We start from the raw sequence: 20,770 nt of genomic DNA, 5'->3' as shown, positions 1-20,770 counted from the left end.
TTTTTTTAATATAGATTCTTGTTGAATCAGACGAATAAGTCAATTATCAATATAAATATTTTTAGATTATGGAACACCCCATTACATAAGTTTTATTGAATGGATAATGAAAAGAAAGACATTTTACAGAAATTAGAGTACTCCCCATATTCCAAAGAAGAAGATATTAGAGGAATTATGAAATTAATGGAGAAAGCCTTATCTGAGCCTTATTCAATTTTTTCTCATAGATATTTCTTCACTGTATGAAAATCATTTTGTTTTGATATTTTTCAAACAACGAAAATTAATTATTTTTATAGGAAAACAAAGATTTATCTCTTACTGTTTGCTGATATTCTTTGATATATTGGTAATTGCAAATGATAAAAAAAAAAAAACAAATTCACAATCATGTTTTTATTTCTTTTTGTTTAAAAAGGTTAAATATAATGGACAACTTATTGCTGCGTGTGAAAATCGATTAAAGATTAGAGGGCAAAAAATATCTGGAAATATTGGAATGGTTGCGGTTTTAGACGAATTTAGAGGATTAGGAATTGGAAAAGAGCTTGTTTCTCGTTCAATTGAACTGATGAGAGGAAAAGGCGCATCTGAGATTTTTTTAGAAACAGAAGTTAAAAATGAATCCGCGCTTAGTTTATACGAGGCATGATGATTTATCAAAAAAATTTTAAATTTTTTAATTCAAAACTACAATTTTTAAAATTTTTGTTTAATGCAACATTTTGTTCTATTAATAAGAGTTTGGGATTCGTAAGGCATAAATTTCTTTATAAGTATTACTCAACTGGAGAAGATGCATTTCGTTTGAAGCTATTTCTTTCATGAAATGTCAAATACTCATTTCGAAGCACTTCATTGTTCATTGTTTCATAATTCATTTTTTATTAATGCCATTTAATTTTATGAATACAAATATTGAAATAATCGAAAAATTTATCAAAAAGCCTGCAAAGACATTGAAGATGGAAAACATCATTGTTTGAATGAATACAACATAATTATTCATTGATTCCACACATAAAAGTCAACTTTTTAAAATCAATAATAATCTTTGGCTCATAAGCAATGATAATGAGATTACAAATTAACTTTATTTCCTAGATTGTCCTTACAACAATGAACATTCCCAGGAAACTTAAAAATTGAACATTGTTGAATAAGACAAAATAAAATGAAGTGCAAAAAAATATGCAATGATATTTTGATAATCTATTTCATTTCTTGGAACCCGCGAGCGGAAGTGTAACATGGGCTGAAAAGAGTTTCCCAACCAATCTACAAATTTTGAAAAATCAATTTCATGCAAATATACATAAAATGAAAATGAAAAAGGAAGTTAATTTTTCAAAATAACAAAAATTTGCAAAGTTCTTTTGTAATTTTGTAAAATATTGCTCACTGCAAACCTGAACCAATCTTGGAATGGAAACCCAAAAAAATACGAATGGAACGATTTCCATCCCTCTTTTTCCTCGACACATCTTTTAAAGAATCAAAATGTATAAGTTTTCAAAGGAAAGTGGAAATGCAGTTCATTTCAACATTTTTGAATTTAAAGAGAAAGAAAGCAACAATTACAAAAATATGAATTAGAAACCTATTCTTAGAAAAGAAATTGCACACTTGAACAGGAATACCAATAAGAAAGAAAAGAAGCAATCCACCGAAAAATACAATAAGTCCAACCGATCCCCATGATATTGGATCGGGAAGTTTACACCCTGCTGGATGATTCATCGTTATATACACATGTATTCTTAGAAATAAAAAATATATAAATTGATAGATAACAATTTTGAAATATTACTAAATTTAAAAAAATAAACCCGTCCACTTTCGCAGTGTTTGTTTTTGTATCTTTAGAACATTGAAGACTTATTTGAGCTGTTCTGGTTCTTCCTAGAACAGTGTGATTCACTAATTAATATTCAAAAAGCAATAAAATGTATTGCATTCTTTTATCGCAAATTTTCAAACATGTGAAGCTTAGTCCTCGATCGTTTGACAGATAAGAAACTCTTTGACTGGTTAAACTTCCATGGCAATTTGATTCTTTTTCTTTGATGTAAACAACCATACAGTCTTCGAATGGAACTTCTTCAGTTTTCTTTAACGTTTTGTTAAAATTCCATATGAAAGAATCATTCCCAGACTTTATGGTATAAGGATTGTCCCTTTCAAAATAATAACAATTAAAAATTAATATAATCCAAAGAGAAAACTAATTCTTAATCATACTCCGACACAGTCAAATCTCTCAAATCATAATTTTTTAAATTGACAGCTGCATAATTCAATGAAATTGCAGAGATAATCAGCAAAACAATCATTTCTCTCAAGATAAGTTATTATGGTTCAATTTTGTTCAAAAGACTTTGAACAATATTTTTCTTTTTTTCTTTTTTTTTTTGCATGTGATTAAGTAATATATTGTTTGGTGCTTGCCAAGATTTTCGTTGCAAAATTTCAGACTCCGGACACTTAAAGTCAAACAACTTTTCATTTGTTTTTCACTTCAAAAAAAGCACATGAAACAAAATTAGAAAACAATGTGTATAAATTGCAAAAAATTATCACTGGATAACACCAAAAATGCAAAGATAATTGTTATAATATGAATAACGTTCAAAACAACAAAAATAACTTTTTGAATTTCAATTGTCAGATAAAGTGAGCAAAATTATTTTGTTGGCATTTTATTAATGAAGAGCTTCAATTGCATTTGCGCAATGTCATCTTTCAAATCGAATTTATAAGTTGATTTTCAATTTTTATATATAAATATATAAATATATATATATTTATTGTGCGATAATTCATCAAAAATCACTAATTGATGTAAATGTTTGAAGTTTAACACTTGTGTTGTGAAATGACATTGACAAATGTTTCTGAAAATTTTCTTGTCGAAAATTTTCGAAAAGTTCTTTTTGTTTAATTTTCAAATAAAATAAAAATTTCATTTTTCAATCAAATATCGATTCTCATTAACGAAACTTCACTAAGATGGAAACAATAACACTGTCAAGTTATTGTTTTAATAACAGCGAAATTTTGTAAGTGGGAACAAAAATTTGATCGAAATACGAAATTTTTATTCTATTTGAAAATTAAACAAAAGGAACTTTTCAAAAAAATTCAGACATATTTATCATATCAATAGTTCTATTTGATGACTCTGTTCATACGCATTACAAGACATCTTGCGAAAAGTGATGTGTACAAAAAAATTCAAAAAATTCTTAATAAAAAATTTTCATTCGAAATTGTATTTATGGTTAAAATTCCGAAGAATCTTCTCCTATTCCAGCTTCAAATGGATGTGAATCCTCGCTTTCTAATTGTCAATATTCTTCTTCTATATCTTCTTCATCTCTAATTCCAAAAATTTCATTCATATCAGTAATTTCTTCGTTTTCATCAACTTCATAATCATCAATTTCCAATTAGAATTCATCTTCAGATTAAAAATTTTTAACCTTTTCTTTGATTTCTCAGTAGGATAGATAACCTGATCTTTTCTCAATGAATGTTTTAAGCACTCAAGGAATGTATTTCTTTTCTCACTCCTGATATTTGGGAAAAAGATCGCAAATGTGTCCACATTCTTTCGATTGTGTCTGTATTGGCTTTCATAACAGGATCAACGTAATGACGTTTGTGGCAGACGGTTTGGTGGGTGTAACCTGTTTCTCATAAGCAAGTGGAAGCTTTCCACTCATCGCTGATTATTGTTGTTCCATCTTTGATTCGATTTTTTATTATTGGGATTAGTGTCTCTTTTTCTCGATTAGGAAAATGACCACAAATTTTTTTCCAAATTCATCTTCACCTTTTCGTTCGACAGCTCCAAATATCCACATTAATTTTTTCTGCTTTTCTAATTCGAAAAATAGTTATTTTCAATTGAAATAAATTAAAATTAATGAAAACTAAATATATATTCGATGTTAAAACCTTTTTTGTATTTCCGTCTTCTCCATGCGGCTTCATCAATTTCCACTATTTTAAAAAGCCCCTCCAATTTTTTCATTTCTGTAATTCAAGTAATTTAACGCAGTTGACCTTGCAACGCTTGTCCAGTATCCAATCGTCATTTGAGATACATTTAGCATCATTCCAATTTGCCAATCTTTGATTTCCAGCCAAAACATCAAAAGAATCATCATCACAGTTGAAATAGGCAATTTTGAAGATTCCAAAGTTATGTTTTTGAGTCAGGAAACACTTTTCTTGCACTTTGGACACCTAAAGAATCTTGAATGTCCCCTTCCTTGACAGATATATTTGACTTTTTTTGCAGCATTGGCAAACTGCAAATTCCTTTGGAAAATGTTGTTGAATCCATTTCCAGGATGATTCTTCAGATGAAAATATTTCATACAGTGCATGGCATTCCTTTTTGAAGAGCTTTTTCCAAGACATCAGATTTTTGATCGATAAAAAATAGTGATCATACCCTTTTTTTATATGATTTTTGGACAAAAATATTTTTTTTGTTTTGTCCAGAAGATGCAAAGCGCAGACAAAGAACACAATATTATTTAACCTTTAAAGCAATAGATCACGAAAATGATTGAAAGAACCAAAAATATTTTGTTCACTAATTCTATTCTTACACCATTTTCTGTATAGTTAGTGTTAATAATGGTGGACACTTTCAATAACTGTGGACAGTGGAATTATCTTTACAACCATTGATCGTTGCATTTTGTCTATAAACCCAATTATTCTTTCATTGAATATAAACATATATGAATTGTTTCAATCACACATCCAACACAATGAAATAATATTAAATTTATTTTTCATTTTCGAAGAAACTCGGAGAAATCAGATTCTCTTAGTTTCTCCGAAATTTTGAAATGTCTCTTTCTTTATTCAAGGGAGTGAGTTGTTTCATTTTAGTTTGACTTATAAGTTTGTATTCAATGAGGGAATAATTTGGTTAATTGTCAAAATACAACTATCAACAGTTGTTGAGATCATTCAACTGTCCACAGTTATTGAAAGTGTCCACCATAATTAACACTCACTATATAAATTAAAAGCAACATATAAACAAATGGAAATTATATTTTTGAATCAATGTATTTCAAAATCATGAAGAAATTCCAGAAGCTCAAATTTTACCATTTGAATATATTGAACATATTTTTTTTTTCAAAAGAAAAGGAATGGCAATTGCCTGTTAATTGTTTTATCATCATAAGCAACATTATTTTTCTTTTATATTATAAATCATTTTTATGGAAATAATGGAAAACTTCATAAAAATCTTTTGAATAAACCATAACATAACAACTTATTCATTTTCATTTCGAAGATTAATTTGAAACATAAACCTAATCACAAATATAGAACATTAATATCTCATATGCCATTATTTGATGATTAAGAAAGAAACCATATTTCTAAGTTTCATTTTCACTTCAAAAACACACTACAACTGTGGCGTAACGTTCTGTTATCAATATTAACATAAATTTTATCAGAAGACAATGTCAAGTGTTTTATTCGAATCGTTCATAATCATTATTTGTGAATCTTGTTGCTATTTGAATGTACAATCTATTTTGTCAACATTCATTGAAAAAAACGATGAATCAAAAAGAGTTGATGAGTTGGTAAACATCAACATTGGGAGCAGGAAAAGCACAATCGAAGGATCAATCATTTTCTCGAATTCAACATGTGGATTGGAAAACATCAGAATTGTGCAGAAAGGAGATGGAAGTGCCGTCTGCTGCATTTTCTCATCGAATGTTGTTGGCACCAAGATTGAGATTGTTGACAGAAGCAGCCACAATGAACATCCATTCCTTGTTGAGAATTCTTGCCTTCACTTGATGAATGCCACACTGATTGTTGACAACATAGAGATCAGTTCGCCTTCTCTTGTTGGCTCTCCGAAAGAGCATGAGTTCAGATATTCCAAAAGAACATCATCATCTGGAATGCTGATTGTTGAGCACTCAATGTTTTTATCAATCTCAGTTTCGTCCCCGCCATTTCTTTCATCACCATCACTAGCCGAGGTTAATGTGGGAAATTCCATATTCTGCAACATTTCTTTTTGCAAACATCATATCCTTCCCAGTGCCTATAGATTTCACAGATTGCAAACACGAGGTAATAGTTGCTCTTTTGTGTCTGTGCATGATGCATTTGATGGAGGTGTATTTGAGTCAGTCAATGCCCCAGGTGCTTCATTCCAATCGTTCAACAACTCATTCATGAACTGTGCCAAAACATCATTTTCTGGGAACAACAACATGGAGAGAAAGACTTTTGATGGTGGATCACACTCATTCTCAAACTGTGAATGGCATAATGTTTCATCAGCGTTGAACTCAGAAAGTTCAGAGGATTGGGACTTATCTGTTTGTGGAGGTGCCATTGGCATTCATGGAAACTCAGAAACAGTTGTTGTTATTGACAGTTGCATCTTCGACAATTGCACATGCTGCAGATATGGTGGAGCTGTTATGGTGTATCCAGGAAAAAGTGTATTAATAAATAATTCCATGGGAATAAATTGCACTGGATATCTTGGATCATTCGCAATGCTTTGTATTTTGATTCAAGTTGAAATGAAATATTCATATTTGATAGATTGCTCCAGTAGTCAAGATGGAGCCATGCGTATTCAAGAGTATAATTTTGGACAATCAGATGAAATGAATGAAATCCCAGTTATCAGAAATTGTGAATTCACAAGTGAAAAGTCATCAGCCCGAAATGGGTGCTTTATATTGCTTCATAATTCCATTCATTCCTCTTCCATTCATGAATGCATGTTTTTCAATGGAACATCTTCAGAAGCAGGAGGAGCATTGACCATATACTGGCGGGATGCATATGGAACGATTTCAGAAAAGCCATGGTTGTATTTCTGTTTCTTCCACAACAACACAGCAGGGAATGGAAATGGAGATGATGTGTCAATACTGGACTCGTTTTCATATGTGCCAGAGACCACAGCACTGAGTGTGTCGTCATTCACAACGAAGACAAGTGGAAGCAGTGTATTGCACTCTCGATTTGGAACAAAGAACGAGTGGCTGAGTGTGGGGATTCTGAGGAGATATGTGGATGTTGAGGGAAGAGAAGAGGTTGGATGTGGGATATACGAGTGGGATGGGTGCAAGACAGTGGAATATGCAGTGGATCAGGCAGGCTCAGTTGGGGAGCAGCGGCTGCAGCTGGTGGAGTGCACATTCAGGATTGCAAGAACGGTGGAGGTGGGGGGAAAGACGATTGTGATGAATGGGCTTGGGTGCAGCGGGACGATAGTGAAATCGGAGCTGATGGGAGGGTCATCTGCAATGGTGAGGATCGGGGATGGGGCATTGAGTGCCGCCTCGATGAAGATACTGCACACATCCAGGGTGTCACCATCACCGCGGCTGTTTGAGATGACTTCGGCATCAGGCACTCTCTCGCTGTGTTGCATCACAATCAGCTCGCAGGATGTGGGAACAGCAGACTTGGTGGTGAGCACATCACCCTTTTTGATATATCTGTCTCAGATGCGAATGGAAAGCACAAGGGTTGAGAACATGGCGCTGTCAGCTGAGGTGTTCAGCGAGAAAGAGCCATCTGACACTGGGGCATCGAGCTTGGCGAATGCGACGCTGGAGAACATCACGCGCACAGATGGAGATGGGGCTGTTCTCTCTGTCAGTGTGGGCAGAGGGCGTGAGGTTGGCGTGGAAAACACAACGCTGAAGAACTGTGTGTGCACAGGTGGGAACGGGGGAGGTGTATTTGTTTCGCTGGAGTCTGGAGGCCATGTGAGGATAGGAGGCAATTCGGAAGTGGGGTTTGATGGGTGCTGTGTTCCGTTGGAAGAGGCCGCGAAAAGGAAAGGAGGAGGGGTGTATCTTCTGTGCTCGGGAAGTGATTGGGAGTTCAGTGTAAAAAAGTGCACATTCAAGGAGTGCAAGGCCTGGAAAGGGAGGAACATGTTTGTGGCAGCACCAGACTTGTCGACGGCTGTGAACAGCGGCTCAATCGGATTCAATCTAGAGACCGGTGTCAATAGAGCAGACTTTGATGAGCTGAGTGGGATGGAGAGCAGCAATGCAGGGCTGATTGTCCCACTGGTTCTGTTTCTGCGGGAGTTCCAGCCACCTGCATATGTGGGTGGGAAAACAGTGGGGATGGACTTCAGGCTGTGTGGATTTGCAGACTACATGTGCAAAACGATCGGAAGCGCTGGGACATATCGGTTCCCGAACTCGAAGCGGATATTGAGGCTGGCAGAGACATTTGTGTTTGATGAGGAGACGATGCTGGACAAAGGGCCGTATGAGGTGGATGCGAGCAGCAAAAGCAAGGGAGTGAAAGTGGAGGCAGCAGGACCGAAAGTGCAGGATGCATTGGTGATGAGCAGTGTCACAGCCACATTCACTAACATCAGCTTTGAGCTGGGGGCTTCGATCGGCGGCAGCTCGACATTTGCATATTCATCGGCAGGCGATGTGAAATTCATCGACTGTGCGATTGAAGGGGCCAGGGGTGGGAGTGGGGTGGAATACGGGTTTGTGAGTGTGAGTGGAGGGAGTGTGCAGATGCTGAGGGTGAGCTGCGGAGGCGAGAGAGAAGTGACGTTTGGAAGTTTTGTGGTGCTTGTGAATGAAAGCGGGACCTGCGCCATCGACCAGATGACAATGAACCAGATGAGAGTCAGCGAGGGCAGAAGTGGGAGCCAAGGGATCATTGAACTGGCAACAAGCAGCCCAACCACAATCCACAACAGCACTTTTGCGAATGCTGTACTGGGGTCGGGGGGGCTGATCCATTTTGCAGAGGGATCATCGCTGAAGATGGAAAACACATCGTTCACGAGCATTGGCAGGAGTGGTGGAGACGGGGCATGCCTGGAGCTGGATGAAGCGTGTGGGAGGAAGCAGAGTGTGTGGATAGAGAACTGCTCATTCAGCGCCTGCAAAGTGGATGGAGACGGAAGCTGTGGAGGAGGAGTATATGCTATGCTGGATGTGCCGTGTGAGCTTCATGTATCGTCGACACAGTTTGAAGGATGTCAGGCACCCTCAGAAGGCGGGACAAACGGGAAAGGTGGGGGTTTGCTGTTGAATGTGCTGGATGCAGCTGTGCTGTTTGATCTGTCAGCAACCCCTTGCATTTGAGGCAAACCAAGCAGAATACGGAGCTGACCTATTTGTGGTATCTCCTGACCTGAAAGCAAGTGTCATAAAAGAGCATATCCTGTTTGCAATTCCGTTGACAGGAAGCACAAGAGCAGCAATGGGAGTGGATTCGAAGTGGAGCGATCTGATGATTCCGCTGATGTATTATCTGTGTGATGATCTACCATGCGTGCACATGGGGAACGACGGGCATGATGTGGTTGTGTGTGGGCATGAGCAGTTTCGATGCAAGTGTGTGGACTATGCTGTGAGGAGTGTGATCGGGAAACAGCATGCTCTGGCGTTTGGCGACTCGTATCTGTTTGAAAAGAGTGTATCGCTGAGTGCAAGTAAGGGATACGACTTCTGTGGGGCAGCTTCGAAGACACGAATGGAGATGGTTGGGAATGAATCGAGCGGGACATGCATGATTGGGATTGGCTCATATGTGAGGTTTTATCAGTTCTTGTGTGTCCTTCCAGCAGCACTGCCACTGGCGCAATCAAGCATATTTTTGGTGAGCGGAGACAGAAGTGAGCTTTGGATCGAAGACTGCTCAGCTGTGTGCGGCTCATCTGCTGGCAGATGCAAGTGTTCGTTTGTGAGTCAGAGCAGTGGGTATCTATCGATCACTGGGTTCAGCATCGAGTCTGTTGAGTTTGAGGGGATTTCGTTCATCAGCTCGAACGGCAATGTGGCGAGCATTCTTGACTCAATAAACATGAACAATGTTCGGATCACAGATGCATACGGGCTTGTTGTGTACACATCAGAGGGTCCGTTCACAGCTGTGAACATGAGTGTGAAGCACTGCAGCAATTCTGGGGGAGGGGTTGCGTGGGATCGGGAAGGAGGGCTGCTGGAAATGAAGAACAGCACATTTGAGGGGATCATGCAGGCAGATGGGAATGGGAGTGTGGTGAATGGGGTTGTTGGGAGCGGAAAGGAGATGAGAATGAGTGATGTTTGGATAGAGGGTTGTGGAACAGCAAAGGGGTGTGGCGGAGGAATGAATGTGGTTGTGGGAGGAACAGGGAAGGTGAGGATTGGGGGTGGGGATGATGTGACATTTGTTGGAGGATGCAGGGCAGGTGGAGAAGGGCGTGTTGGAGGCTATGGAGGGGGACTTCTGTTGCGATGTGAGGAAGGGGGAGGAGATTTTGGGATAATTGATGTGACATTTGGGGTGGATGGCTCTGCAAACGATGCCATGAATGGCGGGAGCAATGTGATGGCGGAGTGCAAGAATCTGTCGGAAGTGGTGAGTGAGGTTTCGTTTAATTTCTCATTTGTGAAAGATGTTGGGGACAATCCGAATTTGAGCGAGCTGATGGGGATCGAGAACGGAAGGGTTTCAGAGGTGATCCCCATTGTGCCTTTCTTTCGGGAAAAGCCGAGTGTGGGGTATGTGTATGGGGAAAATGGCGGGATGGACTATCCGAGCTGCGGGTATTCCGACTTTCCATGCTCTTCAGTGCCTTATGCAGGAGCAGCGGTGTTTGGGGCTAGAGCACCAGCAGTATTGCGGCTGATGAGCACTTTCACGATTCACAAAGAAATGACACTGGATGCGCAGCCAATGGTTATTGACGGAGAAGTGGAAATGGAACGTATTGTGGTGAGAGAAGAAAGCGATGGAGAAGAAGGAGAAGTTGGAGGAGGAGCGAAAGAATGCTTTGTCGAGACGAAGGAGAAAATCACATTCCACTCTCTGATGTTTTGTGCTTGGTCGTTTGAGGGATCAGCCCGAACATGTCTGTTCATGTGCAGCGATGGTGTTCTGAGATTTGAAGGATGCTCGTTTTGCACAGAGGCAGGAGCATTATATATGTGTGTGGAATGTTTGAAGGGGAAAGGAGGAAAAATGGAGCTTGTGAAGTGCAGATTTGAAGAAGTGACAATGAGAGGATGTGGGCTAATTGTTGCTGATGGGAGCGAAGTTGAAGTGGAATTTGAGGAGGTGACGATTCGAAACACGGGGAGAGAAGACGAAGGGAGTGTGTTGGAGATGAGAAGAGGAAATGCTGTGAGCATTAGAAACACGACAATAAAGGAGACGAATTTTGGGAATGGGAACGAGATTGGCGTCTTGGAGGAAATGGGGTTGGAGATGAGGAACGGCACATTGTGCGAGGTGAGAAGATACGAAGGGAATGGAGGAGTGATGAGTGGGAAAGTGGGGAGTGGGAGAGCGTGGGAGATTGAGAACTGTGTGTTTGAGAGGTGTGAGAGCGAAGCAGATTACACATTTGGAGGAGGGATAATGGTGAGTGTGGGGGATGGGGGGAAGTTCGTGTTTGAGCACAACAAAGTGGACAGATGTGGGGTGCCGTCGGACAGCGGAAAGGGGGGAGGGGTGCATGTGGTGTTTGAAACAACAAAGATAGAGTATTCTATGAAGATGAACGAGTTCACAAACAATGTTGCAGAAAAGGGGGAGGATGTGTTTTTGGTGTGCGACTCGCCGTGGCTGGTGATTCTGCCAGCATTGTGGCATGGATCTGCAACGAACGAAACAGCGCAGAAGAAGATGTGGGTGGAGGAGCTGACTGAGGCGGGAAAGGAAGACTCGATCATTAATTACCTGTTTCCATCGCTGAGTTCATACATGTTTGTGAGCGGTACAGGGAATGCCAGGGAGAATTGCGGGCTGAGAGAAAACCCGTGTGTGTCTGTGGATGTGGGGTTTGAGCGGCTGAAGGACGTTCATGTGATCATGGAGTTGGAGGGAGCAGCAAGTGTGGGGAGAGTAATCAACAGAGAGGGAAAGTCGCTGACAATACAAGGGAATGGAGAGAAACAGGATATGAGTGTGGAAGAGAGTGGGAAGTTTGAGCTTGTGAAGGGGGAAGCACTGACATACATGACATTCTCATTTCTTCAGTTTGTGCTCCCGGATGCCTATTCTGGAGCATCTGAAGAACAGTCAGTTGTGGAAGTCGGTGTCGGACAGTGCTCGTTTGCCGATTGTGTATTTGTGTGCACAGAAAGTGGGGCAAACAGCTGTGGGAGATGGATTGTGATTGGGAAAGGTGGGGTTGTTCGGATGGACAGGACAGAAATCAGTGGGGTTGAATTTGTTGGAGGAGGTGTTGTTGCATGCAGGGGTTGTGGTGTGACTTTTGAGAACAGCAGCATTAACAGTGTGGACACAGACGGAAAGGGGATGATTGATGGAAGAGCGGGATCTGATATTGTGCTGAAAAACACAACTGCAAGGGGATGCAGGACGAATGCAGGTGCACTGATCACATCGAAAGAGGGATCGCGCCTGAGGATATGTGAGCACTGTGTTTTTGAAGAGATCAGAACACAGAGCAGCAGGGGTGGATGTGTGGAGAGCGAAATGGAGGGGGAGGAAGCATTTTCAGTGGAGCTATCATGGATGACGAAGTGTGAGACGGAGAAAGAAAGCGGGAGAGGAGGAGGGATATTCATGGGATTGGGGGATGGATGCGCTGAAAACTATCTGTTGTCTGGAACGAAGTTCAAAGGCAACGAGGCACATGAAGGGAATGATTTATTTATCATGTGCCAGGTGCTGAACGAGAGTGTGAGTGCTGCTCGACTGGCCTTTGAGTGTGATGGGGATGATGAGGTTGGAGTTGACATGAAGGGGGTGGATAGAGAGTATTTTGGAGAGTGTGTGGATCTTCGGCTGTTTGTTGTTGAAAGAAAGGCGGGGGAAGTGCATGTGTCTGCAGAAGGATATGATACAGCAGGGTGCGGAAGCGAGGCATATCCGTGCAGTACAATTTGGAGCGGGATAGGGCATGTTGATGGAAGCGGGATTGCGGGAGAGGGAAGATTGTGGGTGAAGGACAAAGGAGAAATCATGGATTTCTTCGCATTTTCAAGTGCACTGAGAATTGAAGGGCTGGGGAAGGAAGGAGATGAAATACAGCAAAAAGTCATCAGATTTGCTGAAACTATCAGAGGAAGTGTAGATATGTCTGTTCTGACATCGGATTCATCTCTGATGCTCCAATCATTGAGGATGGAAACGCCATCGGCGTTTGAGCCAAGCGTGAAATCAGTTGTGGCATCGAGTGGGATTCTTCAATTGAATAACTGCACATTTGCTATGGAGTCTGGGGCTGTTGTTGAGTTTTCGCTAATTGTCACAACAAATGGGACATGCTCGATGAGAGGGTGCACCCTGCAAGACTGCATGTTTGGCGTGACTCCATTTTTGATATCATCTTCTGTGCTGCTTGAAAGCAACAACTTCTTACATATCAAGAACACAGCAGGTGCAGAAGGAGGTGTTGCAAAAGTGGAGCTGAGTGAAAGAGATGAGTTTGTGATCAGATCAACAAATGCGTCATTCTGCTCAATAGATGCGGAGAGAGGGAAAGGAGGGTTCCTGTACGTCAATAGCCAAAAGTGCACGAGCGAGAATGGACTTGTCTTTGAAAGTGATGTTGTGTTTGGAGGCAATGTGGCCTGGATGGGGAAGAATGCATTTATCTTGGCAGCAGATCTGAACAGCACAGTGAGAGGAGAAACATTCAGGTTTGATTACTCGACAATGAAAGATGATAGCACGCTGTTTGTGGGGAGCGATGGAGTCCACACAAATATCGATCTGTTTGTATTTCTTGTTCCGTACACTTCGAGTGAGGTTTATGTGTCCAGCGAAGGGTTTGATGTCACTCGGTGCGGGAGCAAGAAAGAGCCATGCAGAACACTGTGGAAAGGCATCAGACAGGTGAAGGAAAGCGAGGGAGCGAAGGCGTTGAGAATATCAGGGTCGACGCCGATACGAGACGCCTTCGACGGATCCAGATATGAGATCGAAAATGCAGAAGCTGGGGGAGAGGCAAGCGGCAAGGCGGTTTTGCGCTTGGAGAAGGCATATGAAGGGCCACTGGAGTATTTCATCTGCAACAGTGTATCGCTCTCATTGAGGGAGATCAAGGTGCTGATGACAGCAGGGTTTGAGAGCACAGCAAAGGCAGTTATTTCTAACAAGGGTGGGGAGCTATGGATTAAAGAATGCGCGTTTCACTCAGAAGCACAGTTGAACAACGGGTTTGAGTGTGTGTTTGTTGATGTCAATGCTGGGGTGCTTGGTGTGGATGGCTTGTCGATGGACTCGAGCTGTACGGGCCAAAGTGTTTTGCGGGTTGAGGAGGTGGGTGTTGAGTGCAACTTATCGAACATGCACATCTCATCGCTGAACGAAACAGGAGGATGTGTGATATCTGTGGGGGAATGTTGTGCCCAGCACAGCACAAACGATGGGAAGGCAGCAAACAGCATGGACATGGAGAACTGATCGTTTGAGGGGATGAAAAGAAGCGACAATGAAGCGAGTGTGCTTGTGTCGAAAAGCGAGAAGGGGATCACAGTGAGGATTAGAGACTGCTTGTTTGTGGATGACAAAGCAGAGACAAGCGACAAGGGAGGGGGGATACTGTTTGGACTGCACAAAGCAGGAAGGTTTAGCGTGGTGAAGACAACGATGAGTCGGTGCAGCTGCGAGAGCAACAGCGGGAAAGGCGGAGGGGTGTATCTGGAGAGCAAAGAAAGAGGGGTGCTGAGCTTTGTGTTTGAGAAGGTGAGCTTCAGCGCAAACACAGCAGGGGTGGGGAACGACATATTTGTCGAGTGCTACAACATCTCGTGCCAGATCAACGAGACTCAGTTCCGCTTCGATCTTCGGGAAGAGAGCTATGCTCGGTTGAATGCGATATATGGGTTGGATGCCACAGAACACACAGGAAGCACGAATCTGATTGACTTTATCACAATCCACCAGAGCGACACAATCATCGTGTCAGGCAATGGTGGAGTGGATGAACGGCAGTGTGGCACGCGCTCTCTGCCGTGCCAGTCCATTGACTATGGACTTGCACATCTGACTGCGGACTTCATCAGCCAGATGTTTGTTGATGGGGAGAGTGCGATCAAGGGGGAAGTGGAACTGGACGAGATGAGCCTGAGCTCAAGAAGCCGCGATCTGTGCAATGTTGAAGTGGAGTCGAGGATCGAATGCACAAGGTCGAGTGTAATATCGACATCCAACACAGCGACTATTACGAGAGTGAGGTTTGTATTTGATGTGGAATTTGCATCTTCTCACGTTGCACTGGTCGAGCCAGACAGCGGATTGGTGGAAATGGTCAACTGCTCGTTCAGCTCAAAACACACAGAACCTGCTGAAACTCGTCTGCAAGCACAAATACCGTTTCACATCATTCGGATTGCCTCGGGGAGATGTGTTCTAGATGGATGCTGTGTGGCAGACGTTGCACTTTCTGTGGCTGCAATACATGCTGCTTCACCTATCCAATTTGTTGTTTCTTCTTGTGTGTTCTGCAACTTGGCAACCAGCGATCCGCTCATTGATGTCACAGGAAGTGGAGAAATCTCTGCGAGCCATCTGGAATTGGCGAATGTCACCATCTCAAAAAGAGGACTTTCTTTGCTGTCGTGCTCAGGTGTGAGACGCCCAATGATACTTAACAATTGCTCGATCAAAAATTCAGCACAAGATAATTCAAGAGGGATGCTCATCACATTGGGCAACTGTTCAGACTCAGTGATAGACAGTTGCCTCTTGGATGGGAATTCAAGCGAATGCGATACAAAAGAAGCACAAAGAAGGTTATCCAACAAAGTGTTTAATGAAGCGGAAAATGAAATATGCAGATGGAATGGTTCAGTTGTTGACTTCTCGAAGAGTTCCGTGATGATGAAAGACACAACAGTCTGCAACTCTTCAAAGGGAGGGATGACTGTGAGCGGAGGAAATGTGATGATTGAAAAGGGGGAGTTTGTAAATAACAACCCTTCAATTGCAAATTACATATCATTGAAAAGAAACATTATCTGTTCAGATTCTGGAACATTGAATGTGATGAGTCTGAAAGGAGGAGATGGATGGGAAAGAAACACATCTCTTTGGATGTTGAATGATGGATGCAGCTTTGAAGGGATTGTTTCTGAAAGAGCATCACCATTCTTCCTCCCAGTGTTAGAGAGTGTCGAAGAAAATGAGAAAGGAGAAGAAGTGGAGGTTGTGTTCAAAGGAAAGCTGCTGCTGCCTTGCAACTTGTCATTCATGATTGTGAAGCAGAAAGGAGAAGAAAAGCAGATAGAGAAATACGAGTTTGATGAGAGTGGATATGTGTTGGAGACAGAAGTTGAAGGAAGATTGGCAAAAGAAGCAATAAGCGAGGTTGGAGATGATGCAGAGGTGAGAGTGCTCATTCTGTTTGGGGACGGAAATAATCCATCATCCACTGATTCTTTCATTCTGAAGAACAAAAGTGAGCCCAAAGCTAATGGAGATGAAAGGATTGTTGAAGGAGGGAAAGAAGGAAAATCATCATGGGCAGTGATAATTGCTGTGATATTTGTTGTTCTGTTTTTGATTGTTCTTGTTGTGTCAGTTGTTCTGGCTGTTCGGTGGAGGAAGGTAAAGAATGAGGCAGAAGATCTGAGAGAAATTGTGAATGATAATATCAAGAAGGACCCCAAAGCATTTGAGATGGTGACGATGGAGATGTCACCTGAAGAGCAGTGGAGAAGAGCAGAGAAAGAGGCAGAGAAAAAGAATGAAGAAAGGATCAAGAAGAGAATATATGATACGAACATGCAACACTCAGAGTCATCGGAGCATCTTCTCTCTGAGAGTGGATCGACCGAATACATATTGGGAAAAGACTCAGACAAGATTCCTGAATGGGCATTGGAGAAGGTTGAGGAAGAAGAGATAAGAAAGAGAACACCATCACCGTCAATTTCTTCCACTTGTTCAACTGATTCAGATTCGACATTTGTTCGAGGGGAGGATTTGTGCCCAACAACCTCGTCGATGTCGAACTTGGTGGATGCAATGGCCTGTTCATCACCTCATGAGAAATTGATAGTGGATCTGAGGGATTCATTATTCATGCTGCTGCATGGAAGGAATAAAACAAAGGAGATGGCAATTGGCACTTTACAGGAGAGAGAAATGACAGCAGCTCAAATCCTGTTCTGGGTGGCGAATGGAGCGCTCCATTCATTTGATGAAATGGAAAACAAGCTTCAATCCCTTGTCAATTTGAGTCCGTACATTGTGTTGTTCTCAGAGCATATGGTGATCTGCATTGTGATGCACTCAGATTGTTCATCAGACTCAGATACTTCATCCTCCATCTCTTCATCAACAGTCGTGACATCAGCAAGTGATGATGAAAGCGACTCTTTGCCCTCATCTGCCTTTGAGGATGATGAAGACATCAGAAAGGAGTGTTTGAGGTGGAAGGCACCGGAGCTGCTGAATGGGACAAAGAAACATGCGACGAAGAAGACTGTTGTGTTCTCGATAGGGATGATGCTGTGGGAGTGTTTGACGCTGCAGATTCCGTTTGGGGAGTATGAGGCTGAGACAGCTGGAGAGAAGATAAAGAATGGAGAGAGGCCAGGAATGGAGAGCATACGTGGATCAGAGATGCGTGAAGCGGTGGAAAACGGGTTGGATGGAGATCCAGAAAGGAGAGCATCATTGATGCAGGTGAAGCGGTATCTGGTTGGGCGCTTGCCGTCGGGGTACACGATGGCGACAGTGTCAGATGCAATTGCATATTGTGAAGGGTCGGAGGAATGCGGGTCAGAATACATTGAGCGGAGCGGGGTTATTGTGAAGCTGCATTCTGGATCTGAAAAGCGAAATACAAACAAGAGAAAGCAGTGGATGAAGCAGAATGGAGAGTTGGGGGCAGCCACAGATGAATCACTTGAAAAGGGAAAAAGAAGATAAACGCTGGGATATTTCTCAGAATAAAGAATGATTGGAGATTAACAAAAATTAAATGGTGCACTATTCTTAATTTCGTTGGATTTATCCAAACAAAAAGCGGAAGGCGAAGGCATTTGCAAAAGGCACCATTTAATTTTTATTTATTTATTTATTATTCAAACGCACTTTTTTGTTTTGTTGAGCAAATTACAGATAAACTTTTTGTTGAAGGAAAGTTTGTGTGTGTGCCAAGACATTTTCCAAAACTTCTCGCAGGTGTTTTCTGGCATTCGTATCAAAGCAGCAGCAGATATGTGCGATTATTTTAATCACTGAATTACTTTTTTCTCGCTAATATTGTCTAATTGCATCCTTCTAGCACATAATTTGGATAATTCAATATGCTGTGTGTGCTTATATTTAAATAATAATCTTTTGTGTTTCTCAAAAAGATTTGATTGAAGCTTGTTATTTCGAATTTAAAGCTATCATAACACCATTTCCAATAAGACTTTTTTTATTCCTTTTGAAAATAATTATTCTCTCATATATCTGCTTTTTGTGTCGTTGCCAAAGTTTAGTCTGAAAAATGAAATCTCAATAATTATATGCAATAGTTTCTGCTTTAACTCCTATTTTCTCTCTTGAGAATTGCAGATTTTTCGTTTTTCAAGTATGCCCAAAAGTTATTCAAAATCAAAAAAAACTTTCAAACAAATTCGAAATATTTGACAATAATCAAAAATAGCAATTAACGTTTATTAAATAGAGATTAGAACATTTTGTTCTTGTGATTTAAAAAAATATTATTAATTCATTATTTATTAACCACATAAAAAATAATTCCAAATGGGAATATTTGCATTCAAAATAGGGCTCACTTTTTTATGGAGCATTTCCTTTATTAACATCATTTGTTTGTTTTTTGTCTGTTAATTACAGAAAAGAATATAATGGCTTTCAGCATATATATAAACATTTCAGATATATCTTCCACAGTTTATCAACAATTTGTTTTGGTAAAGGGTCACTTATTGACTCCTTCTTATTTTGCACCGATAACTTTAATAGTTTTTATTATTTGTAATTTCATATTGATTTTTGAATTTGGGGTTGTGCGAATATATGGGTGATTGCTTTTGAAATCACATATTTTCAATCAAAATTTTTGATTTGAAGAATTTTTGAATATCAATGAACGAACAATGAAAAGTGATTACACCTTTTTGTGATAATTTTATCATGAATAAATCATCGTCAATGATTTTTGAAACAATTATTATTCATTCAACATTCGAATAGTTAAGTTCTTGTTAAAGACGTAATACATTTATTAAAACAGAAAGTGGTGAATCAAATTTTTTTCTTGTTTGAGTGACACTCCAATCAATGAGCCAGCCACACTTAGTAGTTCTGTTTTCAAAATTGTTTTATTTTTGTTGTTCCTTCTCATTGCTCTTTTTGGTTTTATAAGCCCAAAACGAAATTTATGCAATTCACTTAAACGCACAAACGGGTGGCTGGCTCATTGATTGGAGTGTCACTCAAACAAGAAAAAAATTTGATTCACCACTTTCTGTTTTAATAAATGTATTACGTCTTTAACAAGAACTTAACTATTCGAATGTTGAATGAATAATAATTGTTTCAAAAATCATTGACGATGATTTATTCATGATAAAATTATCACAAAAAGGTGTAATCACTTTTCATTGTTCGTTCATTGATATTCAAAAATTCTTCAAATCAAAAATTTTGATTGAAAATATGTGATTTCAAAAGCAATCACCCATATATTCGCACAACCCCAAATTCAAAAATCAATATGAAATTACAAATAATAAAAACTATTAAAGTTATCGGTGCAAAATAAGAAGGAGTCAATAAGTGACCCTTTACCAAAACAAATTGTTGATAAACTGTGGAAGATATATCTGAAATGTTTATATATATGCTGAAAGCCATTATATTCTTTTCTGTAATTAACAGACAAAAAACAAACAAATGATGTTAATAAAGGAAATGCTCCATAAAAAAGTGAGCCCTATTTTGAATGCAAATATTCCCATTTGGAATTATTTTTTATGTGGTTAATAAATAATGAATTAATAATATTTTTTTAAATCACAAGAACAAAATGTTCTAATCTCTATTTAATAAACGTTAATTGCTATTTTTGATTATTGTCAAATATTTCGAATTTGTTTGAAAGTTTTTTTTGATTTTGAATAACTTTTGGGCATACTTGAAAAACGAAAAATCTGCAATTCTCAAGAGAGAAAATAGGAGTTAAAGCAGAAACTATTGCATATAATTATTGAGATTTCATTTTTCAGACTAAACTTTGGCAACGACACAAAAAGCAGATATATGAGAGAATAATTATTTTCAAAAGGAATAAAAAAAGTCTTATTGGAAATGGTGTTATGATAGCTTTAAATTCGAAATAACAAGCTTCAATCAAATCTTTTTGAGAAACACAAAAGATTATTATTTAAATATAAGCACACACAGCATATTGAATTATCCAAATTATGTGCTAGAAGGATGCAATTAGACAATATTAGCGAGAAAAAAGTAATTCAGTGATTAAAATAATCGCACATATCTGCTGCTGCTTTGATACGAATGCCAGAAAACACCTGCGAGAAGTTTTGGAAAATGTCTTGGCACACACACAAACTTTCCTTCAACAAAAAGTTTATCTGTAATTTGCTCAACAAAACAAAAAAGTGCGTTTGAATAATAAATAAATAAATAAAAATTAAATGGTGCCTTTTGCAAATGCCTTCGCCTTCCGCTTTTTGTTTGGATAAATCCAACGAAATTAAGAATAGTGCACCATTTAATTTTTTGTTAATCTCCAATCATTCTT

The 20,770-nt window shown here is 39.7% G+C and overlaps 4 protein-coding genes across 4 annotated transcripts; 3 read left to right on the top strand and 1 right to left on the bottom strand.

Moving 5' to 3' along the window:
- Positions 1-83: 83 nt before the first annotated feature.
- MONOS_11216 (putative N-alpha-acetyltransferase 30) lies at positions 84-949 on the top strand. Its single transcript, XM_067863727.1, has 4 exons — positions 84-243; positions 303-326; positions 422-649; positions 745-949. Exons 1-4 carry the CDS (start codon positions 100-102, stop codon positions 829-831), a joined length of 483 nt encoding a protein of 160 aa, XP_067719979.1. The 5' UTR covers positions 84-99; the 3' UTR covers positions 832-949.
- On the bottom strand, positions 924-2,354 carry MONOS_11217 (uncharacterized protein). Its single transcript, XM_067863728.1, has 6 exons — positions 2,245-2,354; positions 1,984-2,180; positions 1,833-1,923; positions 1,630-1,762; positions 1,413-1,487; positions 924-1,281 (listed from the first exon to the last, which is right to left on the bottom strand). The coding sequence occupies exons 1-6, from the start codon at positions 2,334-2,336 to the stop codon at positions 1,216-1,218; spliced, it is 654 nt and encodes a 217-aa protein (XP_067719978.1). The 5' UTR covers positions 2,337-2,354; the 3' UTR covers positions 924-1,215.
- A 3,501-nt stretch (positions 2,355-5,855) lies between these two features.
- Positions 5,856-14,442, top strand: MONOS_11218 (uncharacterized protein; the record flags this gene model as incomplete). The annotated part of the gene is made up of 2 exons (XM_067863729.1): positions 5,856-9,096; positions 9,173-14,442. 2 exons carry the CDS (start codon positions 5,856-5,858, stop codon positions 14,440-14,442), a joined length of 8,511 nt encoding a protein of 2,836 aa, XP_067719977.1.
- Positions 14,443-14,628: 186 nt separating this feature from the next.
- MONOS_11219 (uncharacterized protein) lies at positions 14,629-17,916 on the top strand (the record flags this gene model as incomplete). The annotated part of the gene is made up of 1 exon (XM_067863730.1): positions 14,629-17,916. The coding sequence occupies one exon, from the start codon at positions 14,629-14,631 to the stop codon at positions 17,914-17,916; it is 3,288 nt and encodes a 1,095-aa protein (XP_067719976.1).
- Between the last annotated feature and the right edge of the window lie 2,854 nt (positions 17,917-20,770).

The sequence above is a fragment of the Monocercomonoides exilis genome (genome assembly GCF_001643675.1).
Source record: "Monocercomonoides exilis strain PA203 chromosome Unknown scaffold57-524287, whole genome shotgun sequence".
Classification (NCBI taxonomy): domain Eukaryota; phylum Preaxostyla; order Oxymonadida; family Polymastigidae; genus Monocercomonoides; species Monocercomonoides exilis.
The sequence above is the reverse complement of the archived record's forward strand: the minus strand, read 5'-3'. Positions and strand labels throughout refer to the sequence as shown.

What these genes read in the sequence shown, in the direction of transcription:
- MONOS_11216 (XM_067863727.1), top strand. Translation starts at nt 100, where the DNA reads ATGGATAATGAAAAGAAAGACATTTTACAGAAATTAGAGTACTCCCCA. An exon ending in CTCATAGATATTTCTTCACT is followed by an intron (nt 244 to 302) that starts GTATGAAAATCA and finishes TTATTTTTATAG; the next exon opens with GAAAACAAAGATTTATCTCT. An exon ending in ACAAAGATTTATCTCTTACT is followed by an intron (nt 327 to 421) that starts GTTTGCTGATAT and finishes TTGTTTAAAAAG; the next exon opens with GTTAAATATAATGGACAACT.
- MONOS_11217 (XM_067863728.1), bottom strand. Translation starts at nt 2,336, where the DNA reads ATGATTGTTTTGCTGATTATCTCTGCAATTTCATTGAATTATGCAGCT. An exon ending in TCGAGGACTAAGCTTCACAT is followed by an intron (nt 1,924 to 1,983) that starts GTTTGAAAATTT and finishes AATATTAATTAG; the next exon opens with TGAATCACACTGTTCTAGGA. An exon ending in CCATTCCAAGATTGGTTCAG is followed by an intron (nt 1,282 to 1,412) that starts GTTTGCAGTGAG and finishes CAAAATTTGTAG; the next exon opens with ATTGGTTGGGAAACTCTTTT.